Source organism: Columba livia, chromosome 8 (genome assembly GCF_036013475.1).
Source record: "Columba livia isolate bColLiv1 breed racing homer chromosome 8, bColLiv1.pat.W.v2, whole genome shotgun sequence".
Classification (NCBI taxonomy): Eukaryota; Metazoa; Chordata; class Aves; order Columbiformes; family Columbidae; genus Columba; species Columba livia.
In genome coordinates, this window is record NC_088609.1 from 11,499,019 (window position 1) to 11,520,314 (window position 21,296).

The window sequence follows — 21,296 nt, forward strand, 5'->3', positions numbered from 1 at the left end:
TGGAAGTGTTTTGGGAAGCACTGGTGGGACAGGGGGGCTGGTGCTGCATTTATACTCTGTTTTGGTGCTAACGGCAATCTCCTGGGCTAAACTCGCCAGGTGTCTTCAAAGCTGTATTCCTTAACAAATCCAAGTAACCTGGCGTCTCTGAGGCTGGACTTCCTTCGCATCATTTGCAGCCACGAACACTACGTTACCTTGAACTTACCCTGCAGCTTGCTCACACCGCCTGCATCTCCATCACCGTCTGTGTCTTCAGCAACTTCTCAGGTACAAAGATCCTTTGTGGAAATGCAAGTTGGGCTGCATTCTGAGATCTAAATCGTATGAGGTGGTTGCACCACCTGTATTTTCAGTGTCTGCTTGCTAATACTTGTTGGAAGCGTTAATTTAGAAATTAATTTTCCTGCTACATAGATTTTTTTACTTCCTTTGATTGTTTATTATTGAAAAAAGAATGCCTATATCCCTGTCCTCACAGTCACCAGACATATTTCTGTCCTTAGGGACCTAGTCTCCTTCTATATTGGACCAACACACGAACATAAATGAGCCATTAAAGAAAAGGCTTTGCCGAATGTTGCTCTTTTCTTACAGAACAAGGATGTTTCACAGCACTGTATTCAGTCCTAGCCTGTGCAGAAAAAGTAATTTGAATTAGTAAGTGTGTCATTCAAGTGGATTAAGTAGTTGCAAAATAACATAAATCAAATTAAAGCCTTCTTAAACCTGAATAAGATCATCTGTACCTGAGTTAAAAGTTTGACTGACCTGCTTTTAAAGATTATTTGGCTTAACTTTCCTAAGGCCTGTCTTGTAGGTGGGAAGGCAATAACAGCAAACAGAATTAACAGCGGAGTTAGTGAGTTTGCATGTAATGTAAATAGATGTGGCTAGATCCAAACAAAAAAGGGAAAAGGTACTTTATGTGAGATTGTCTTTAGTTCTGAAAACTGCTTCTAATGTATTTCATAAGCTTTGACTCTGTGTTCCAAGGGACCTCATAATGCAATTTCTGAAACTTGATTTTTTGCAGAGTTCTGGATTCTCCACAAATGTCCAAGACCAGAAGATTGCAAATATGTTTGAATTGTCTGTGCCTTTCCGCCAACAGCATTACTTGGCCGGGCTTGTATTGACAGAACTAGCTGTCATTTTAGATCCTGATGCAGAAGGGTAAATCTTTACCTTTTTTTTCCCCCCCCCCAATACTTTTCTGTAATTCCAAGCAAGTTGTGGATGCAAAGAAAGTTCTGCCACGGCCAGAGTTGATTTAAATTTGTGAGCTGAGCAGATAAGAAACCAGTTCTTTAAGAATCCACTTTCTCTCTACCACTCGTATTTCGTACTTTCTTGGCCCTGACTCTGTAAACATGGTTTCAGTCACATTTTTCTAGCTGAGAAGAAGGGAGGGAGGTTCCTGCTGGAGTCCCTGGCTCTTAGAAGGAAAATAGGTAAATAGATTTTCTCAATTGTAACAAGCTGGTGGTTTTGAATGTTGCAGTGTATTTCATTTGTGGTCCTCCCAGCTCTTTTTAAGCAAAAAATATGCATTGATGAGGTCCCTGCAGGTCACATATGCAGACAAATAGAGACAAACATGCAGTTTGTCCATGACTTGCCTGGCTTGTGCAGCAAATATTTGTCTGAAGTAGGAGTGCAGCCTGTAATCCTGACATCCAGTCTGTTACTTGTGTTCTTTAGGGCTGTATTCTGCCTTGCCTCTTTAAAATGGGTTTCAATGGAAATTATTGATTGCTTCCACAGTCCTAAGTTCTCTCACAGGCATTTTTCTCAAGGTGGACTCAGAAATACCCGCTGAGTCAACAAATGCTGATGATTCATGGTTAATTCTGCCCCTTTAACAAGAGGTCTCGGGAGTTAAACATTTATTCTGTTTCCTGTTGGAGAAGAAAGTGATGCCATAAATTAGAATATTTTCCTGTATACGTACATAACATACTGCAGTCCATTGGTGGGCCTGAAATGGAAAAAGCAGCAAATGTTTGCTCATATATGCTGGCTGCAGAAATCCTTTTTGTAGCACAGGACCATCCCGCTCACTGGTCAGAAATCGGGTCCTGTCTCTCATCATATTTGCCCTTGTTCTTCACCAACTTTCTGTTCTCACCTACCTGCCACTTGAGCTCTCTCTCCTTGCTGTTCTCAGCACTTAAACTCGGACCAGGATGGTAATCTCAGCCCAGCTGCACAAAGGGACAGTGGGGAGATGGCTCCTCCCCCAAACCCAGTCTAGACAGAAAAAAAACCCTGATTCTAGTTGAACTCTTGAGATGCAATTTGATCAAAGCTCCTGAACTTTGGTGGAGATTTATGCCAGTAACGCATTTGGGTTTTATTGTTTTCCTGAATGACTTGTAGTTTGCAGTGTATTGGCTGCAATCAGGCTTCAACCTTTTGCTCTGGTAGATCTACTCTATAAAGTAACCCAGTCTGTTCCAATGTGCTCCTCCCTTGCCTGTGAAGACTTTTAACAGGCAGATAGTATCATGAGCAGGCTATTAGGCTTCAGACATGCCTGCCTTGTGTTGGCCACCACTGGAAAAAGCTCAGCATTGTTCCCAGTTGCATGATCCTGCAGCAGGACTGGAGAGGGATGTCCATCTAGTTGCTTATTGTGTTAGAACTTTGCCTTCAATGTGTTCTGTTCTTGCTCTTTTTGCTCCATTAGCAAACTATGTTAAATTTTAGCTCACCCTTTTTATAAGAGCTCTTTGGGTCAAGGTGGGTGGAACAGGCTGCAGCACCCTGGTGCCTGAAGGTGGTAGGTTAGACAGATCCCTCTGTGGGAGGTGCTGCACAGCAACACGGTGCATTACATCCTCTTCCAGCATGCTTAGATTCATAGAATCATTTTGGTTGGAAGAGACCCTGAAGATCATTGAGTCCAACCGTTAACCTTACGCTGTCACTACTCCATGTCCCTGAGAACCTCATCTCCGCATCTTTTAAACCCCTTCAGGGATGGTGACTCCACCACTGCCCTGGGCAGCCTGTTCCAATGCCCAACAGCCCTTTCTGGGAAGAAATTCTCGCTCATATCCAATCTAAACCTCCCATGGCGCAACTTGAGGCCGTTTCCTCTAATCCTGTCCTGGAAATCTGAAAGACTCTACAAGATGCAGATGAAAGAACCAGCTGAATGTGTCAGAGTGAGTCCAAGCAGCTGTAGACCCTCAGCAGACTGTCTCTGCAAACAACGCTGGGGTGCTTTGGTTATTAAGTCATATTGCTCGTTTCACAGTGCCCATGTTGTCCATATTGTCTGAGGTTATAAGGGCAGAAGTGAGAAAATCAGAATTTGACCCTCAGTATTCAGCAACAAAAGTAATTTTTCCAAAACTGTGTGGTCTTGACACAAATTTAGGCCAGGGCTGAGATAACAGAGGGGACAGCTGGAGGGCAGCATGATCAATTCATTGCATTATCAGCCAGAAGTATTAGCGGGCCGTATTTCCTCCTCTTGGCTGTGGATCGATCCACTGCAGTACCTGCTCTGTCCTGGAGAAGTGAAAAAGAAATCCATGTCACCCTAGGTTTGAATTACTCTGTTTGGATGTGTTTTCTGTCTGTGCAGTTCTGTGGCCTGCAGGATAGTTTCCCTTGAACTGTCAGAAACACAATTTGGGTGCCACTCCTTCAAAATAATACAAAGGCTTTTCTTTAGCCTTAATCTGAAGGAACTGGTCACTTAAATAAGCATTTCCTTCCTAGTTGTTAAGGGTTTCGCTAATTACACAAACAAACAATTGTAGGATCTCATTACAGCTTGATTAAAAAAACAGAGGAAAGAAGTGTTGCTACAACTAGCCGATGTCCTCTAATCTGTATGAGTATCTTTTAAACCCCCAACAATCCAGCCAAAAGCCTCTCGTCTTTTTTTTTTTTAACCAGAACTCAACTCTACTTTTCAGGTAAAGTGGATACTGCCTGAAATTCAACACTTGTTTTAATACCTCAGGTCTGAACACTGAAGCTTATGTTTTGCTAATGCACAGTGTATGAGCTTCCTTGGCTGCTTCCTGCATGGGGTAAAGTTGTCTTCTTGGCCTGGTTTGCCTACAGAAGCAAATAGCTCCAGAGGTCCCTGCTATTTGCTCTGAGAGAGTTTTGCCTCGGTGTGGTGGTGGAGGGAATTGAAAGGAGCAGAGGGCGAGTTCTTGAGAGATTCAGGGGAGTCTGGGGTTTCAAGGTGTGAGCACCAAGTCGGCTCACGCAGGGTGTCCTTCCAAAGGGATGGTGCTTGGGCCCTGCCATCGTTTGCATCTTAGTAATGAGGAAGGCCATTTTTGTTGCTATTTTTCTTTCTACCCCTCAATTTCTTTGACACTTTTTATTCAGAATTATGGATCTGTAGTCTACTGTTTTGGTTGAATAATTGCATGGGGGGCCGGGGAACTGAAGCAGAAGCTTCCTGATCGTTTGATAAAAGCGATGGTCTATCTTAGGAGAGCTTTTCTCTCTCTAAATGGTGTTAAATAGAAAAAAAAGAATGCATCAAATAGTTTCACTAAACCCACTGTCCTCTCAAGTTTCTCTCCCTGTTTTCCATATTCCCTAAGTTCTCCTGATGATCTGTAGTAGACTCAATATTTCAGCATAGCAGTAGCCAGGACTTTGTTTTCATATGGAAAATACAAGAGTGTTCACATTATATTGAGTGTGCACCTCCACAAGATATTTTTGTACATTTTAGATGGCATAGTGAAAAGCTAGCCATTTGTAAAACAGATGGGAGATAAAAAAAACACGTGTAATGGCATTTCATGCGAAGCTAAAAATAAAAACCAGGATTTTTTTCTGTTTTTTTAAGCACCTTAGTTACAAAGTATAGTTTGCTTTGAAGATACTAGCTTATCTGCATGACCCAACTCTCTTTTAACAGTTTATTTGGATTGCATAAGAAGGTCATCAATATGGTACACAATTTACTGTCCAGTCATGACTCGGATCCGCGGTACGCTGACCCGCAGGTAAAGGCCCGGGTGGCAATGCTGTATCTACCTCTGATTGGCGTGATCATGGAAGCCGTGCCTCAGCTTTATGACTTTACAGGTATTTTATATTCTGTGCTTTGAATACGTGTTCATCTGCTCACCAGACTTGAGTGTTTGAGTTCTCAAATTGAACTACAAAACCCTTTACTGTTGGGTGAGATTGTTTCTGGTTTGAATTATGACTTTGAATGTGTTTTTGCATCCATTTCCTAAACTGTACTTGCAAAATATATCTTCAGTGACTTAACACTCAAAGGCTTCATTTGCCCAATTGTTTGCGTGAAGTCAAAAATGAGCAATGCATTTTAGTTAACATCGGAGTGACTGCTGTCCCTCTGCATCTCTGACCTGCTTGGAAAGTCACCTCATGTAGTGTACAATTGTCATAATAATTCCAAAGGATAAGCAGAGTTCCTCTCCTTCCTCTTAGCATGTGCTCTGGCAGCAGCACGTTTCAGGGGCACTTTGCAAAGTATTATTTCAAATCAGGGTAGGGAGTCCAGTCTGGAATAGTTAGGAATTTGGAGGTGTCTTCTGCAGCCTTTGAGTTCAATGACACAATAAAGCTGCAAGTCAGGATTTGAAGTGAAGTACTCAAAAGGACAAAAGGTCTAATTTTCAGAAGAGTTCTAGATACTGAGATTGTGTAGGTTGCATTTGAAAACTGTAGTTTGCTTTGCGTGATCTCAAATAATAGCCCTGCTTACTTGCAGGACCTCATGGGCATGATGATTTTCAGTTTGCATTCCTGGACAGTTCAATGAAACTAGCACTGTGGAGGGAGTGTGGGGAGAGAAACTTTGAATTTGGGGACTGACAAGATGCACGTGTTTCTTGGCAGAGAGTCACAACCAGCGAGGGAGGCCGAGCTGCGTTGCTGTCGATGATTACGAAAGCGAGGGTGGAAGCATGATAAGCCAGACAGTTGCCATGGCCATCGCAGGAACGTCGGTGCCTCAGCTCACCCGGCCCAGCAGTTTTCTACACACCTCGTCGGTACAAAGCCATCTCTCTCTATTCCTTGGCCCTCAATCTGTGTCAACAAGCAAATATTTATGCATGCAGGTCCTGGGAAGCTGATCAACAGGTGGTAGAGACTGCTGGGTGTTACACAGGGAGACAGGGTGAAAGACAAGGGGAAACAAATCACGTTTGCAGGTGGTTGTGTCTGTCTCAGAGAAGGTATAAGAAAATGCCAGATGGGGATAAAAATCAGCAAACCACAGAAAATGCAAGAATTCTCTTTTCTGATAAAGGTTCTCTTGTGCTGAAACAATCTGATAAAAGCTCTGTGAAATTCAGTGGTCATTGAGCTCTGAGCCCTAAGCAAAAACTCCATGTCTAAATCTTGCCTAGCTGAAGACAGAAATGATCCATTTTCCCTGTTCTCTTCTCAGTTCTCTCCTCCTTCCAGTAGCAGGCAGGCCGTTCCATTTCTCAGTCCTGCTTTTAGTCCTGCATCAGGACCCCATTTTGTTGGGTTTTATGCACACTCAAAGTGAGACACTGATACATACATGAGATAATGAAAGGTGTCCCTATGTGTAACTGTGAACCTGCTGGAGGTTATTAAAGGCATCTCAAGGGAAGTGAGTTTTTGCTGCCTGAACAGAAACTCATTCTTAAAATTTGATTATTTTGGTTCAAACTACCACTTCACTCTTGTGGCTTGGCTATCTGCAAGCTGTTCAGTTGAGAAAGAGCAATGTGTATCTCCTGGTTGTTAGTAAAAAATGTCTATTCACCTTCTGTTCCCATTTGGTAATTATTTAGGCTGGGATGGTAGGTGGTGCAGATTCTTTTAGTGGTGACTGAAGTGTTTGGATGTAAAATAAAGCGTGGCAAACGTGTTGACCTGTCTGTTTCAGAGTGGCAGGCAGCACTCCACCTTCTCAACAGAGTCCAGCCGCAGCCTCCTGATCTGTCTCTTGTGGGTGCTCAAGAACGCAGATGAAAGCGTCTTGCAGAAATGGTTCACAGACCTCTCAGTGTTGCAGCTCAATCGCCTGCTGGATTTGCTTTATCTTTGCGTATCCTGCTTTGAATACAAGGTACTGTGATATTGTTTAAACCTCCTGAAGTTCCTTCTAGGGCTTGCCAAGGAACTTTACACTCCCATCCTTTACATGACTCCAGAAAGGCATTTCCTGCTCCCCTCTAAGTATTTCCTGTATTTAGAATCCCAAGGCTTAGCAATTGTCATGCAACCTCTAGCCTTTTTCCATGTTTACTTTTCAGCCATGCAAGGGTCTTGTGCGTTGTTTCACTTCTTACACAGTTTGTGGTGCTTGCTACTCATTTGGGAACTACTGCGGGGAAAAGGGGTGGCTGGTGGCCACTTTCCATAGCAGTGCAGTGGATTATCTCACTAGCAACTAAACCTGTATTTCTTTCTTGCCCTATGTCTTTAGACAGGAAAGATATTTTGAGTTGCTAATGCTCAGAAAATATCCCAGATTGAGAGGATCTTCCCTCATAGTCTCTTTTGAAACTTGCAGGGCAAGAAGGTGTTTGAAAGAATGAATAGTCTGACATTCAAGAAGTCAAAAGACATGAGAGCCAAACTTGAAGAAGCTATTTTGGGAAGCATAGGGGCAAGACAGGAAATGGTCCGAAGAAGCAGAGGACAGCTGGGTGAGTAAATAAGTCTTCTCTGCTGTCCCCGTTTCCCAAAAACTGCTACTCCCAAGCCCAACAATTACTTACACCCATCCATGGTGTGAGATACTACCCATCAAGATCTTCAGGCGAAGAGGTCCCTAGAAAATGCTGTTTGCAGTTTGCAGCATGCTTCACTGGGCCTGCAAAATAGGACACTTTTCCTAAGTTCCATCTACAGATGGTTTGTTTGCTACTTGTTTGCTTTTGTGCACATGTGATCATGTCTCATTTAGGGGGTGTTCTTGCCTGAACTTCTTCCGGTGTAGCATCCTTCACAGCCGCCTTCTTGTATGTTCTGTGCAAGTATCAGAGTGGAAACCAGACTGCCTGGTCTTGCTTTGATAGCTCTGAAAATGCCTGAATATTTCTGCTTGAAATAGCCAGTAGTTTGGATAACAAGCACCTTCTGGTGATTTTTGCTGGTTTTGTTGTCTGGGAGGAAGGAAGGCCCAAGGGTTAGGACAAGAATCAGAAGTGGCTTCGGTCTCCTACTCTGCCACAAGCATCCTGGTACTTGTGAGCCCGTCATTTTGGGCTAAGTTGAACAGATATTTAAGAGAGATGGGGACCTTTGTATTTTTTTTCTTAATCTGACCTGATTGCCTTTATTACTTGAAAGTTCCCTGCCCATAAAAAAGACTGTGAGGTAGGAAAGGGGATCTCAGCACCACCCAGAGAACATTCCTGTGTGCCAGTTGAGGACAGGGAAATCGGATTGGTGAGGATTGACGCACCCGGGCATCAGTCCTCATCTCTTAGCATCCCTGGCAGCCACCTCCCTGGTTTGAGCACCTCAGCTGCCTCTCTCCGTTAGCTACTTGATGAGCTGGCATCTGGCAGCACACAAAGTGTTGCTCTTTGCTCTCTTGTGTACAAAACCACTGCACACAAAGTTTCCTCTCGTGCCACTCAGCAGTGACATTAGGGGCCATGTAAACATCTTGGGTATGTGCCACAGACTTGGGCTCGAAGAAGTCATAGTTTGCTGTCACCTGTCACTTGTGAACAAATCCAGACTTGCTACCCGTGCAAAAAAGTTAGCGTTAGGTGACTGCTATTGTTTTCATATTCTCTTGCAGAGAGAAGTCCTTCTGGGAGCGCGTTTGGAAGTCAAGAAAATTTGAGATGGAGAAAGGATATGACTCACTGGCGTCAAAACACAGAAAAGCTTGACAAGTAACTCTACCTTATCCTTCTATATTACCAATGTGGGAATGCGGGGTGTCTCTCCCTGTGGGTGAATGGCAGCGGCTCACTTAGCTCTCATGTGAGCAGGTTTGGGCCCTCAGTTGGAACCGGGCTGGCAGTGTGCAAATAGCTTTTAGTCCAGCACTGCCCCCTGTATAGCTCTTTGCTTTTACACTGTCCCTTGCTTGCTTTGATTTTACAGTGAGATTTAAAGAGACTGATACAACCCTTTACCTTCTCAAACCCCTGTAGCAAGCTTTAATTTAGAGAGAAGATCCATTAACAGTGTTCATAGATAGTGTATATATCTCATGTCATATTTCCTTTATTCCATAAGAGCATTCTGGAGTTCTCAAAGCTCGCTTTCCTTTCCTGTCCTAATCCATCACTTTGATTGTTTTTCCACATGTGCTGTGCTTTTAGAAGCCACAAACCAGCCAGGTACTGTAGCATTGGTGTGCAGTTCTTATGAATTGGCATTTTGTACATCTGCAGCCTCAATCATCACAGCGTTGTTTGTGATGCTTGGCAGAAGTTTTCAGTGTGTGTGTGCAACTGGTTGAAAGAAGCTCTTTTTGCATATTACACCCATTTCCTCTAAAATTCCCTCTCTTAGTGTGGTTTAATCTGGAGGGCTCAGGAGTTGTGTTTGAGCTTTGCTGTGCACGTTTTTGTTTCCTCAAATTGCAACCCGCAGTCCCCATCCTCCTGGCAGAAGCCTTGTTCCTAAACTTGGGACAACAGTCTCAGCCCAAGTGAAGCTCTGAAGATATTGGGGAATGGGATCCTCAAAGCCTGAATGGAGATCAGGCCGAATTTTACCCTTGAAGACATTAATACTTCCTGCAGTTGGAAGTACATCTTCACAGCTTCCACTTGCTTTGTCCAACACCAGAATGTAGTCTCTAGTTATGTCAAGTAGTGGCTTTTTGTCCAAGACTCCTGTCCTGTTGAGACCTTGGGAAAGCCACATGACCAGTGTGTTTCAACCTACTAATGAAGCGATGTAGGTATAAATTGCACCATGGCACAACTCCAGAACTATGGACAGATTTACACCGGATTAAAATTCAGCCTGAAAAACTAATCAGTTCACTTCTGGCACTGGGTCTGAGCCCTCTCTTCTCTTCCCAGCAGGACATCCTGTCCATGTTAAACAGCTGTGCAATACCTTGATGCTCAAAGGATGGTATCTCACCCCACAAAATAATCTGCTTAAACTCTACCAATGTGCTTTTTAACCCATATTTCCTCACTGTGACCCGAGTCCATTGCACTCCACTCCTCCGGCTCTGCGTGTCCTGCATGCATAGGCAGAGTCTGGCCTTTTGAAATTAAACAAACAAGACTTTTCACACCAAGAATTGCGTACAGCTGATTGCAGGTGGTATCATTTTATGCAGATGGCATTATTTTATAGAGAGCCAGGCCTTAAGCCTTCATTTTCTGGAGCCTGAAGAGCAGATAATGAATGTATGACCCAGTCCCAGAGCGTGACAGGGGGCTTGCTGCTGTCCGGGTCCCAGAGCTGAGTCAGCTGCTGTCCCCTTTGGTGTGTAATTGCCTTGGATTTGATCAGTTCCTGTGTCTGTCAGAGGTGGCACATGTGGTAGGACAGGGCACAGTTGGGCTCTTCAGATATCCTGCTGAGTCTTTGTCAAATCCAGCTCCTGCCACTGGAATTAGGTGGTTGCTGCTGAATTCCCAGGGCCACCGGTGTGAGGGGGTGTATGAGCTTTGTAAAGCCATTCTAGCAAAGTGAGTGCCTGGCAAATAACAGCCAAATGGTGCCATTTTTCTTGAACTTATTCAAGAACTGTAATATAATGTAGCTTAAACAGATGAAAATCGCACCCTCAGACTATGCTACAACCAGTCTAGCTGCAGGGATCAACAGTGCGGATGTTATATTATACTAGCTCGTGTAGCACCACCTTGTGTCCATAGCCTATAGTGTAAAGCCATATGTTCTGTTCCTGGTTGTGCTGTTGCATGCCTAACGATGCTACTAAACCAGTTTTGAGTTGGGCTTTTTGATTCTGAACCGTTATTGTGTTCCTGGGAGAGTAATGAAGTGGCAGAAAGTAGCGTGATTTCTCCTGAGCATGGCAAACATAAATCCTGTGTAAGTTTGTATATGTAAAAAAACCCAAGTCTTTCTTCCTGTCCTCTTAATGGATGCAGTAAAATATCCTTGTAGTGTTGTCCAGTAGTAAATGTACGCATTTTGACTGGGGGTTTTCTGCTAATGTGAAAATATTTTTGACCGGAAAATATGTAGGTCTGCTTCTTACACAGAAAGTGATTTTATTGCTTTCTTTCTCTTATTAGATCAAGGGCAGAGATAGAACATGAGGCACTTATCGATGGAAATCTTGCAACAGAAGCGAATCTGATTATTTTGGATACACTAGAGATAGTTGTACAGGTAAGGATGGTAAGAAAATAGAGATATAACAGCATTACAGTCACCTGGCCAGGCAGCAGAATGTTAAACAAAAACTTCCCGCTGCTCTTAACTGCCTGAGCGCCATCAGAACTGTTCAAGCACTCTGCTGCGGCGGGAAGGGTGGTAATGCCTCAGCCCAGGACAATCTGCTTTAAAATGTCAATACTGTCCTTCAGTCTTTTTGAAAGTTGTTCACTATTGTGCTATATGAAGCAGATGTTCGTAAAACTCAATAGTGAACTGTAAAAATTTTCAAGTTCTGCCCTATTCTAACTGATTCATCTGGTCCGTTCCCAAATCTGCCTCAAGTCATTGAGTTCCAGGTCAGTCTCCTGCCTCCTTACTTAATGTTTGTGGTGCAGGGAAACCTCTGGGCTCCTTCATCTGTGTGCACAGCCCAGTGATATTCTCAGTCCCTGCTGATCAGCACGGACATGTGGCAGTGGTGTCCCCTGCTTTTGTACAAATGGAACAGGCATGGGCTGGAAGCAGGTGGACACAGGAGCAGATCTGCTTCTGAGCTGCTGGGAGACTCAGGGATACCGGGGGTTACACCTTGCACCTGAGGAATCCACTTTCCCTCTAGTAGAACAAGATCCCCAAAGTTCAGAGCCTCATTGGCTGGAAAGTGCCATTGTTCTAGCAGCATAAGCGCGTGGGTCAGATTTTCGTTATCTGGGGGATGATTCAGAAATGAAATGTTTCGCAGGCCCAGATAAATAGAATATAGAATATAGAATATAGAATATAGAATATAGAATATAGAATATAGAATATAGAATATAGAATAGAATCATAGAATTATTTTGGTTGGAAGAGACCCTCAAGATCATAAAGCCCAACCATAGCCCACCTCTGGCCCTAAACCATGTCCCTAAGAACCTCATCTCCATGTGTTTTAAACCCCTCCAGGGATGGTGACTCCACCACTGCCCTGGGCAGCCTGTTCCAATGCCCGACAGCCCTTTCTGGAATAAATTTTTCCTAATATCCAATCTGAACCTCCCCTGGTGCAACTTGAGGCCATTTCCTCTTGCCCTGTCACTTGTTACTTGGGAGATAAGACCAACACCCTCCATGCTTCAACCTCCTTTCAGGCAGTTCAGAGATCAGAAGGTCTCCCCTCAGCTCCAGTTCTCCAGGCTGAGCCCCCCAGGTCCCTCAGCCGCTCCCATCACACTTGTGCTTTAGTGGGTAATTTCTCCATTCCAAAGGGCTTTTCAGCAGAGTTGTTCTCTCCTGACACACACATGAGGGTTGATTTTTGCTCATGCAACTGTTTGTTTACTTTTGACTGCAGACGGTTTCTGTGACGGAGTCCAAAGAGAGCATCCTTGGCGGGGTGCTGAAGGTTCTTCTGCACAGCATGGCCTGCAACCAAAGTGCACTTTATCTCCAACACTGCTTCGCCACACAGAGGGCTTTGGTTTCAAAGGTGAATTGTCTGCAGATGCTACAATATATCCTGAGCAACACTGATGGAGGATGGGGCTGTTTCTTCCTTTGCACTGGGGTCACTTCACCAAGCATTTATTATTTTGTGCAATATTGATTTTCAGGAAGTGTGGTCTGGGGGTTGATAAATCCTGACTGGTTTTCATGATCAGTATCCTGTGTTTATGCATTTTGGGTTTGATGGCTGCACGCAAAGGTACAGTTCACAGAGCCCAAGCGTGGTGGGGGTTCCTGCGTGGTGGGGGTCTCCCATGCTAAGCAGGCAGAGGCACGTTGACAGCAGGGATCACAAAACACGGGTGGAATTTAAGCTATATGAATCTCACTTAAAGTGGGTTTGTTTTACTGGGCCCATAATTTAAACAGTTTTCCAGTTTCTGTAGGTATTATGGGAATAGCTCACAGTTTTAAGCCTGTGTTTTTGGAACTGATGTAAATCAGTGTAAGGGTCCAGATATAGAAACAAATTGTGGGGGTAGGTAAAATTAGTTGCCTTCTATTGCTACCAGTGAGTCTGCTTTTGCCTCACTGTACAAGTGAAGTGATTCAAATTAGCATCTCTCTCCTCAAATAGAGGGGACTGGACTTTCTGTAATGCCAGTGTATGCTTAGTGCAGAGAATTGCCCCGGCGTTATGGAACATGAGTGCATGTTCCTGTCCAAACACTAATTTCGTCATGTGCTGTGTTTCCAGTTCCCAGAGCTGCTGTTTGAAGAAGAGACGGAGCAGTGTGCGGATCTGTGCCTGCGGCTCCTGCGACACTGTAGCAGCAGTATCAGCACGATACGGTCACACGCCAGTGCCTCACTTTACCTCCTCATGAGGCAAAACTTTGAGATTGGGAACGTGAGTATCCTGCTGCACTTCATTAGGTTATTCCACATAAACGGGTGGGGACTGCTGGGATTTTGTTTTCATTCAGCTCTTGCTTACCTCTAATTACATCTTAGCTTGACTCACCCATGTGCACTTTAAATTGTCAAGAAAATTCCCAGCCTTAACTCTTCAGTTGATATTTCACAGGCATACGTGTAGCTCTGTGTCACAAAGCTCTGCCACAGACATCTCTGGTTGGTTGCAGTCCCCACAGGGAGCAGAAGATCCAGAGAGACCTGCTGGTTCTGGGCCCAGGGACTATTAATGGTTTGATAGCAACAAATTAATTGTGACTTCAGTTTTCAGACCAGCCCAAACCAAAAGCAAGTGTCTAGAATGAAGGGTTTGTTCACGAGAGGGAGTTGAGCGTCATCCTGTTCACGGTCCTTGAGCACAGGGAGGAGAAAAGACTAAAACTTTTGCAGGAGAACCTTCACCTGCAACTAAAAATTCTGTCCTCAGATTATGAAGTCAGTAGCACCAGAGTTTTATTGTAATAACTTCTCTGTGACAACCCTTTTCACAAAACTGGTGTTTTCTTTTTTTGGATCAGGTGTCTGTCAGGAGGAGGGTGTCATGACCAGAGCAGTGGTGTTGCAGCAGTCTGTTGAAGTGTTTCCAGGTTGTTGAAATACCATAATCATTTCTCTGTTGCAGAACTTTGCCAGGGTGAAAATGCAGGTGACCATGTCTCTCTCATCCCTGGTGGGGACATCCCAGAACTTCAATGAGGAATTTTTGCGACGTTCCCTGAAGACTATTTTGACATATGCTGAAGAAGATCTGGAACTTAGGGAGACAACATTTCCTGATCAGGTACAAGAAATACCACAAGAGGAGTAATGTGTAGTTCATTAACAGGCTGTTCTTAGATCTCCATCTATAGCTGGAGTTTGCATGAACTCCCTGAAGGAGGTACATTTTTTTTTTTTTAGCATCTAAGTACATGAAACTCAGGTTCTTGATTAATTCTGACAAGGTGCAAACACACAAAGCTTCAGAGTGTCTGTGTTCCAAACACAGCAGTATGTAGCTCACATCCCATTGCTGGTTCATTACAGCAGTATATTTTTACAGGTTCAGGATTTAGTGTTCAACCTCCATATGATCCTCTCTGACACAGTGAAAATGAAGGAGCACCAGGAAGATCCAGAAATGCTGATTGACTTGATGTACAGGTAGAGTTTATAACCATTGCACTGGAGGGACAGTAGATGTCAGTGCTTCATGTGGTGTTTGAACAAAACCTTGTACTTGCTGCCCTTCCTGTATTTACAGCGTGAGGTTCTTTATTGCTGTGAACTTTGATTACTTGCTTTTTATTAGCAATTACTTTAAACTTAAACATGTTTTACAGTGTTTGACATAGTTCAAATTTCATCTGCAAACAACACAGCTACTTGCTACTTGCTTTTGGACCCAGGTGTTGCACATTTGAGTCCTTATAGAATCATAGAGTCACTTTGGTTGGAAAGGAGCTTATTTTTGGAGCAGTTACAGGTCTTAGTGCTCATGCACCAATATGTACCAGTTTGTTGTATTTAAATGTGGTGGTGATAGGTTTTGTTTGGCACTTATGTACCTTATCTTGGATAAAAGTAGTTTCCCTTCCCAGGAGTCTCTGACATGCTCATCCTCCACCTGAGTACAGACAACTCTCCCTGCTTGCATCAGGGAAAACTTAACAATCTTCCAGGACCTGCTTGCACAAAAGGCTTTTCTGGTGCTGGTACATATGATGGTCTCCATACGCAAAAGATATTCCAGAACCATGTTAAGATGCCAGCTACCAAATTATGTGGTGGCGTCTGCACCAATGGTCCTGAAGGCTTCCAGGCAGGTCTGCTGTGATTGACCCACACTTCCTACCAATCTCCAAGTAAATTATGAGCTTTTATTAGGAGCTTCAGCAGTCACCCATAAAAGCATTCTGCTGTGAGGCGGTAGCTGCAGTTGCTTGCTCATCACTAACTGACTCAGAAAGTAATTTAGGGTAATTTATCACTGTCTACAACTGCCTGAAAGGAAGTTGTAGCGTGGAGAGTGTTGGCCTCTTCTCCCAAGTAACAAGTGACAGGACAAGGGGAAATGGCCTCAAGTTGCACCAGGGGAGGTTCAAATTGGATATTAGGAAAAAATTCCTCACGAAAAGGGCTGTCAGGCATTGGAACAGGCTGCCCAGGGCAGTGGTGGAGTCACCATCCCTGGAGGGGTTTAAAAGGTGTTTAGATCAGGTTCTTAGGGACGTAGTTTAGTGCTAGGGTCTCTTCCAACTGAAATGATTCTATGATTCTGTATCTATATAGCTTCTTATGTTGTGTATTTCTAGATAGCCTAGCACTGAGGGTGCTTGTATTTAAGCAGAAGTAATTAAATAATAATCACAGAGATTTTCTTTCCACTCAGGATTGCGAAGGGCTATCAGAACTCCCCTGACCTGCGCCTGACATGGCTGCAGAACATGGCTGGAAAGCACTCGGAGAGGAGCAACCACGCCGAGTCAGCCCAGTGCCTGGTCCACTCCGCAGCCTTGGTGGCTGAATATCTCAGCATGCTGGAAGACCGAAAATACCTCCCTGTAGGGTGTGTTACATTTCAGGTAGGAATTATCCTGCTGAAGTACTGTGCTGGTTCAGAAGGAAATTAAACAAAATACCTGTGAAAGCTGCCTCTTTAGAAATTTTAGGATTTGACTGAAAACCATCTGGCTTTCAAAGAATTGAGAATTTTGATTGTTGTTTACATTGAGTAAAAATATTTCATCTATATTATATCTCCTTAGAACATATCTTCTAATGTTTTGGAAGAGTCAGCAGTTTCTGATGATGTTGTATCACCAGACGAAGAAGGTATCTGTTCTGGAAAGTATTTTACAGAAGCTGGTCTGGTGGGATTGCTGGAACAGGCTGCAGCGTCTTTCTCCATGGTAGAAGACTTTAATTTCTTTACCTATCTTCTTCAGCAGTCTTACACTGCTTTGCATTATGAATGACAATGTTTTCTCTGTGTGTAACTCTATTGTAACCACTTAATTTGCATGAAGCACTGGAAGTTTTTATTGTTCAAGGCAACTTGCTTTGCCCTCTGGAGTAAGCTTTGCGAAGAGCAAGATCTGGGACCAGTTTCTAGTGTTTTTCACTTCAACGCTGCACGTTTGGGAGTTCACAACAGTTAAGAAGGGCCGTGATGTTTTTTCCTCCTCTTCAAGAAGAGTGGGCCAAGAGCTTTATGTGATCAGTGTTAATGAGCTGGTAGTAGCAGATCCATCAGAAGCCAAGGAAAGCAAGTGAATTATTTCCTGCAACACAGTGTAAAGCATGATGTTTAAGTACAAGGTTTAAGTACAAACAGCAGTAACTCCAGAGCAAAGACCTAGAACCCCTGCTGTGGGCTGGCTGTGCCATGCTCTTGTGCTCATACCCATCCAAAATACCCCAGTTTTTATTCTATTAATAATCTCATTAATTAGCAGCAATGATGTGTGGCAATGTGTAATGCAGTAGGCTTTTTATTCCAAGGTACCTGAGTATTTTATTCCATTCCTGTGTGGGTATATTTTAAGAAAAGCTGCTGATTACATCACCTTTTCATTTTGCAGTTTTATCATTTAAATGCTGGTAGTATGTATCATTCTTGCTGTTGAATTGATGGAGGAATCTGATGGACCTTATTTTCTTAGGCTGGCATGTATGAAGCAGTTAATGAGGTTTACAAAGTCCTTATTCCTATCCACGAAGCTAACAGAGATGCCAAGAAGCTGTCTACTATTCATGGTAAACTCCAAGAAGCATTCAGCAAGATAGTTCACCAGGTAATGATTTGAATTTTCAGCTGCAATGTGAATTGTGAAAAAACGTCAAATGTTCAGTGCAAATAAAAACTACCTGTTAAAGAAAAAAAAAACAGATTATGCAAGAGTTGTCCAATGGTGATCCACAGTAAATTAAAGGATCACTAACAGGATTTTTTTCTCTGGACATTTAACATGAGAAACATGAGAGAACATGAAACATAACCAAGTTTCATTGTAACTTCCGAAATATACAGGAGTTAAAAATTCCAACCATCTGTCAGTTTATCCTTTCAGATGTTATTTTAACCTGTTTTGCATGCTGTATGTCTGGGAAAGACGCTGTGTCTTGCCTTTAGCTTGCTAGGTGACATTCAGAAGTGTTGGGGGTTTATTTGTCTATTCATACGGTGGACAAATAATTGAAGGAACCTTCCTAAACTTGAATGGTGTAAAACCCACCAGCTAGATGCAGATCAGTGCATTGATTTCATCGGATCCAGCTGAGGGTCTGGTGGTTTTCTCCCTGTTCTGGCATCTCCAGATTCCTGAGGTTAAATGTACTGATAGAGGACAATTTGTGAGTGTCCTTCTGTGGCAGAGAAGGCTGTTTTGGATGTATGATGTTGTATAATTATTGAAACCATTTCAGGTTTATGATAGCTTACATTGCTGGTCATGTTTTGGCCTTTGAAACTTCTTTTTTTGGTTTCTGTGACATGCGCTTTTTACTTTTTATTACACAGAGTACTGGCTGGGAGGTAGGTAACTCCGTTCTAGTTAGTAAAGAACACTAATAGATTTTTCAGATGACTCACGCCAATGCTTGCCCACATGTGCTAGTTGTGGGTATTTCTGTTGCTGTCTGCTGTTAAAACAATTCATTAACCAAAGAAATACCAATAAAGCGATTGTGGTTGTAGTAGGAAATTCTTCATAAGAAGCTCTAGGTAGTGCATGGATGCTGACGTGTTCCACTAATGAGGTTCTTTGGTGAATGAGCCACTGTATCATCACTAGTTTGTTTTTATAATTTGTTTATATTTCTTTTCATCAGCATTGACACAGAAAATCATCCCTTCATACCATATTTTCACCCCACCCACAGGGGTCGATTTAAGCAATAATGCTCAGAGGTACTGAAACACAAAACTTGTTTCCTGCACGTACAGACCGTATCTCGGAGAACGGGCTGCTTCATTCTGCTCATTTAAGAGCAATCAGTTCATTAAGTAGCGGTTATCTGGCAGTGAAATGGCTCAGTTGTGTTAACTGGAGTCAGTTTTTCTGCTTTCGTTTTTGTCAAGGCTGTTGACTCATGTTTCTACAACATACACCACGAGAACCACACAATTGGATTAAAGATGGGCAAAGCCGTCGGCTTCATCCGCAGCAGAGAGAGTTTGGTAACTCAGGCCCTCGCCCAGTCAACACAGCAGGCACATGAGCATCCAGAAGTCTCAGAAGACATTGTAAATGTTTTGTGAAGATAATGTTACATTATTTGCTTAGACTTCAGCTGTCCAGTTAATCTCTGCTCTTCTGTGAATTAGGCAGCTCAGCATGGGCCATCTCCCTCCATGTTTCCACCGCGGGAACCACGCTTCCCAAACTGGGGCTAAGAACAAAATTCTTTTGCATTGTGTGATGTAAATAATTTGGGGAGATGATATCTGAATATCAGTTTTAGTTCCAGCCTAGCAAGAAATTAAGTCTGGTAGTTTAAAAGTAATCCAGAGAACGTGTGGTAAGGAGTGTAAATGATCTGTGTCCAATAGCCAACAAATGTGAAGGCCTGTGAGCATCTATTTTGATTAGTCTGTCCCTAAATCGACCCCTGAAGAAAATCCTGTCATTGGTTATGATTCTAACATCACTCAGTCACGTTTTACTGCATGGTAAAAGACACCCATGGTTTCTGTTCTCATCTGTTGTCGTGCTCCTTCATGGCCACACTTTTTCTGATCTTTGTGCTTTGTAGCTTTCAGATTTGTTGCATGTTTTGCCCTTTTTCCTTGTTTTAAATACTTTAATGGATGCTCACCCTATTTTTATTTTAGAGTTTATTTGCTGCCAATTTGCTGCTTGTTTGTTTTTTGGAATTTCCCTAATTAAATACTTTCTGTTTTCTCCTCTGTCGCCCTGGTTGCTGACCCTCCTCCCCACTCTTACTATTGTCTGTTGTGGTAAGTTCCTACTTGTGGATTTTTTCCCCCCCACTTTCTCCTTTGTTTTTTTTCCCTATTTGTATTTTGTTTTACACTGTGGAAACCCCAATTTCATTTTGCCAAAGAGCTATGCCAACAGCAGGACCCCACCTCGTGTCCCAGGGCAAGCAGTATTGCCAGCTACAAGCACCCAAGTATCCTGAGTCTGACACCGTTTCCAAGACATATTTAAACACAAGTGGTGGGTTTTTCTGCTTGTGTGTTTGTTCATTGAATAAACGGCAAATTAATTCTTTTTGTTTAACAAAGTTATTAGGAAAAAGCCTTTTCATGCTACGGCATAAGAATTCAAAAACGCAAGTATGCAAGGTGAGGTTGCCAGTGAATAGCAACAGGTGGTACCTTCAAAAAAATCAGTATTGGAGGACTTGTGATAGTTGGCAACACTGCAAAGGACCTTGGGTTAAAATTGAGCAAGAAAATAACGACGCTCAAGTTCAGTAAAGATGGCTGGATTTTGCATACTGCACATTGTGTACGAAGGAATTACTTCTATTCCGACGTCCTTCAGGCTGGCTCTGCCTCCAGGCAGCTGCTGCTGTGTTGGTCTTGGTGAAGAAAGCAGATGTGATCACTCCTGTCTCTGATTTTTCAAATCTTGTTGGCAAAGCTTTTTGTGTGCGTGCAAGAGATAACTCTCAAACTTGATTCCCAGCAATTTTGAAAGGTATTTACCATGCATTATAACAAACCATGAACCTTCATAAATCATGATGGCTGTTATCTGCTCTGCCAGTTCTGTAATGGCTATTCAGTGTTCACCTTCATTCTCTTCTCCTCCCAAAGACCTATTATTTTTCATAAAATAATAGGAGATAAAATGCTTTTAATAATTTCTCCCTCATATCTGCATTTTTAGCTCTTTTCAGAAACAAGACCATGGAGTATTTTTAAGTTATTTGTTTTGTTTTCTGTACTGTGATTAAATAGACTTTGGTGTTGGCTAAATTTCAATTAAAAGATCCCAGTACGGAGCCATCCTGGATTCTTAACGCCAGGCAAGAAATTGAGCTCTCCCAATCTCATAGCCTGAAAGTTGCTCACCAACTAGGTAGGAAAAAATAGATGAGTTGGAAGAGCAGCAGCATGTCTTCCATTGATGGGGCCTGCCCTATGCCTAGGGACTGGGGCAGGATCCCACCAGTTTCCACATGGAGCATGCCAGCCCTGTGTGAGGTTTGGGGAGATGTTTTGTTTGGCTGTTCCGCTGGAAGGGGTTAAAAGACACAATGAGGTTCTCAGGGACATGGTTTAGTGACAGTGTTGGGCTAACAGCTGGACTCGACCTTGAGAGTCTCTTCCAACCAAAATGACTCTATGAGTCTGTGCTACTTTGGGAAAGGAGCCTATAACATTGAGGTTGATTTTAAAAAAATAGCACAGGAAGCTGGAAATACTGGGCATTGAGGGATTTTAGCATGGGGAACATTCTCAAAAGCTGTGGCTTTGCAAAGGTAGTGATGAGTAAATGGAGGGTTCTGTAGGCTGCTCATTGCTATATCGGTCCAGAGGGACAGGCGCTGGAGAAGGACAGGAAGCCCAGGGGAACTGCAACCAGATGTTGCCAGGTGTTAGTTCCAATCAAACAGTAACCATTTTGGAGCTGGGGCTGGCACCAGGAGGTGCTTCT

At 43.1% G+C, this 21,296-nt stretch overlaps 1 protein-coding gene across 22 annotated transcripts in view; it reads left to right on the forward strand.

The window, feature by feature from the left end:
* The window catches only part of DOCK7 (dedicator of cytokinesis 7), a 113,244-nt gene that overhangs the window by 80,219 nt on the left and 11,729 nt on the right, over window positions 1-21,296 (forward strand). For 6 of the 22 annotated variants that reach the window (XM_065070885.1, XM_065070867.1, XM_065070868.1 and 3 more), the window contains 17 exons: window positions 100-270; window positions 1,037-1,176; window positions 4,907-5,076; window positions 5,860-6,014; window positions 6,887-7,069; window positions 7,517-7,652; window positions 8,759-8,855; window positions 9,291-9,308; window positions 11,199-11,295; window positions 12,617-12,751; window positions 13,466-13,618; window positions 14,306-14,464; window positions 14,726-14,826; window positions 16,055-16,247; window positions 16,431-16,574; window positions 17,328-17,459; window positions 18,185-18,199. In XM_065070885.1, the coding sequence (XP_064926957.1) occupies window positions 100-270; window positions 1,037-1,176; window positions 4,907-5,076; window positions 5,860-6,014; window positions 6,887-7,069; window positions 7,517-7,652; window positions 8,759-8,855; window positions 9,291-9,308; window positions 11,199-11,295; window positions 12,617-12,751; window positions 13,466-13,618; window positions 14,306-14,464; window positions 14,726-14,826; window positions 16,055-16,247; window positions 16,431-16,574; window positions 17,328-17,459; window positions 18,185-18,199 (2,199 nt within the window). Of the gene's footprint in view, window positions 1-99; window positions 271-1,036; window positions 1,177-3,935; window positions 3,955-4,906; window positions 5,077-5,859; window positions 6,015-6,886; window positions 7,070-7,516; window positions 7,653-8,758; window positions 8,856-9,290; window positions 9,309-11,198; window positions 11,296-12,616; window positions 12,752-13,465; window positions 13,619-14,305; window positions 14,465-14,725; window positions 14,827-16,054; window positions 16,248-16,430; window positions 16,575-17,327; window positions 17,460-18,184; window positions 19,625-21,296 lie in introns of those variants that run through there. The other 16 variants (XM_065070870.1, XM_065070872.1, XM_065070878.1 and 13 more) reach the window with 5 other exon arrangements.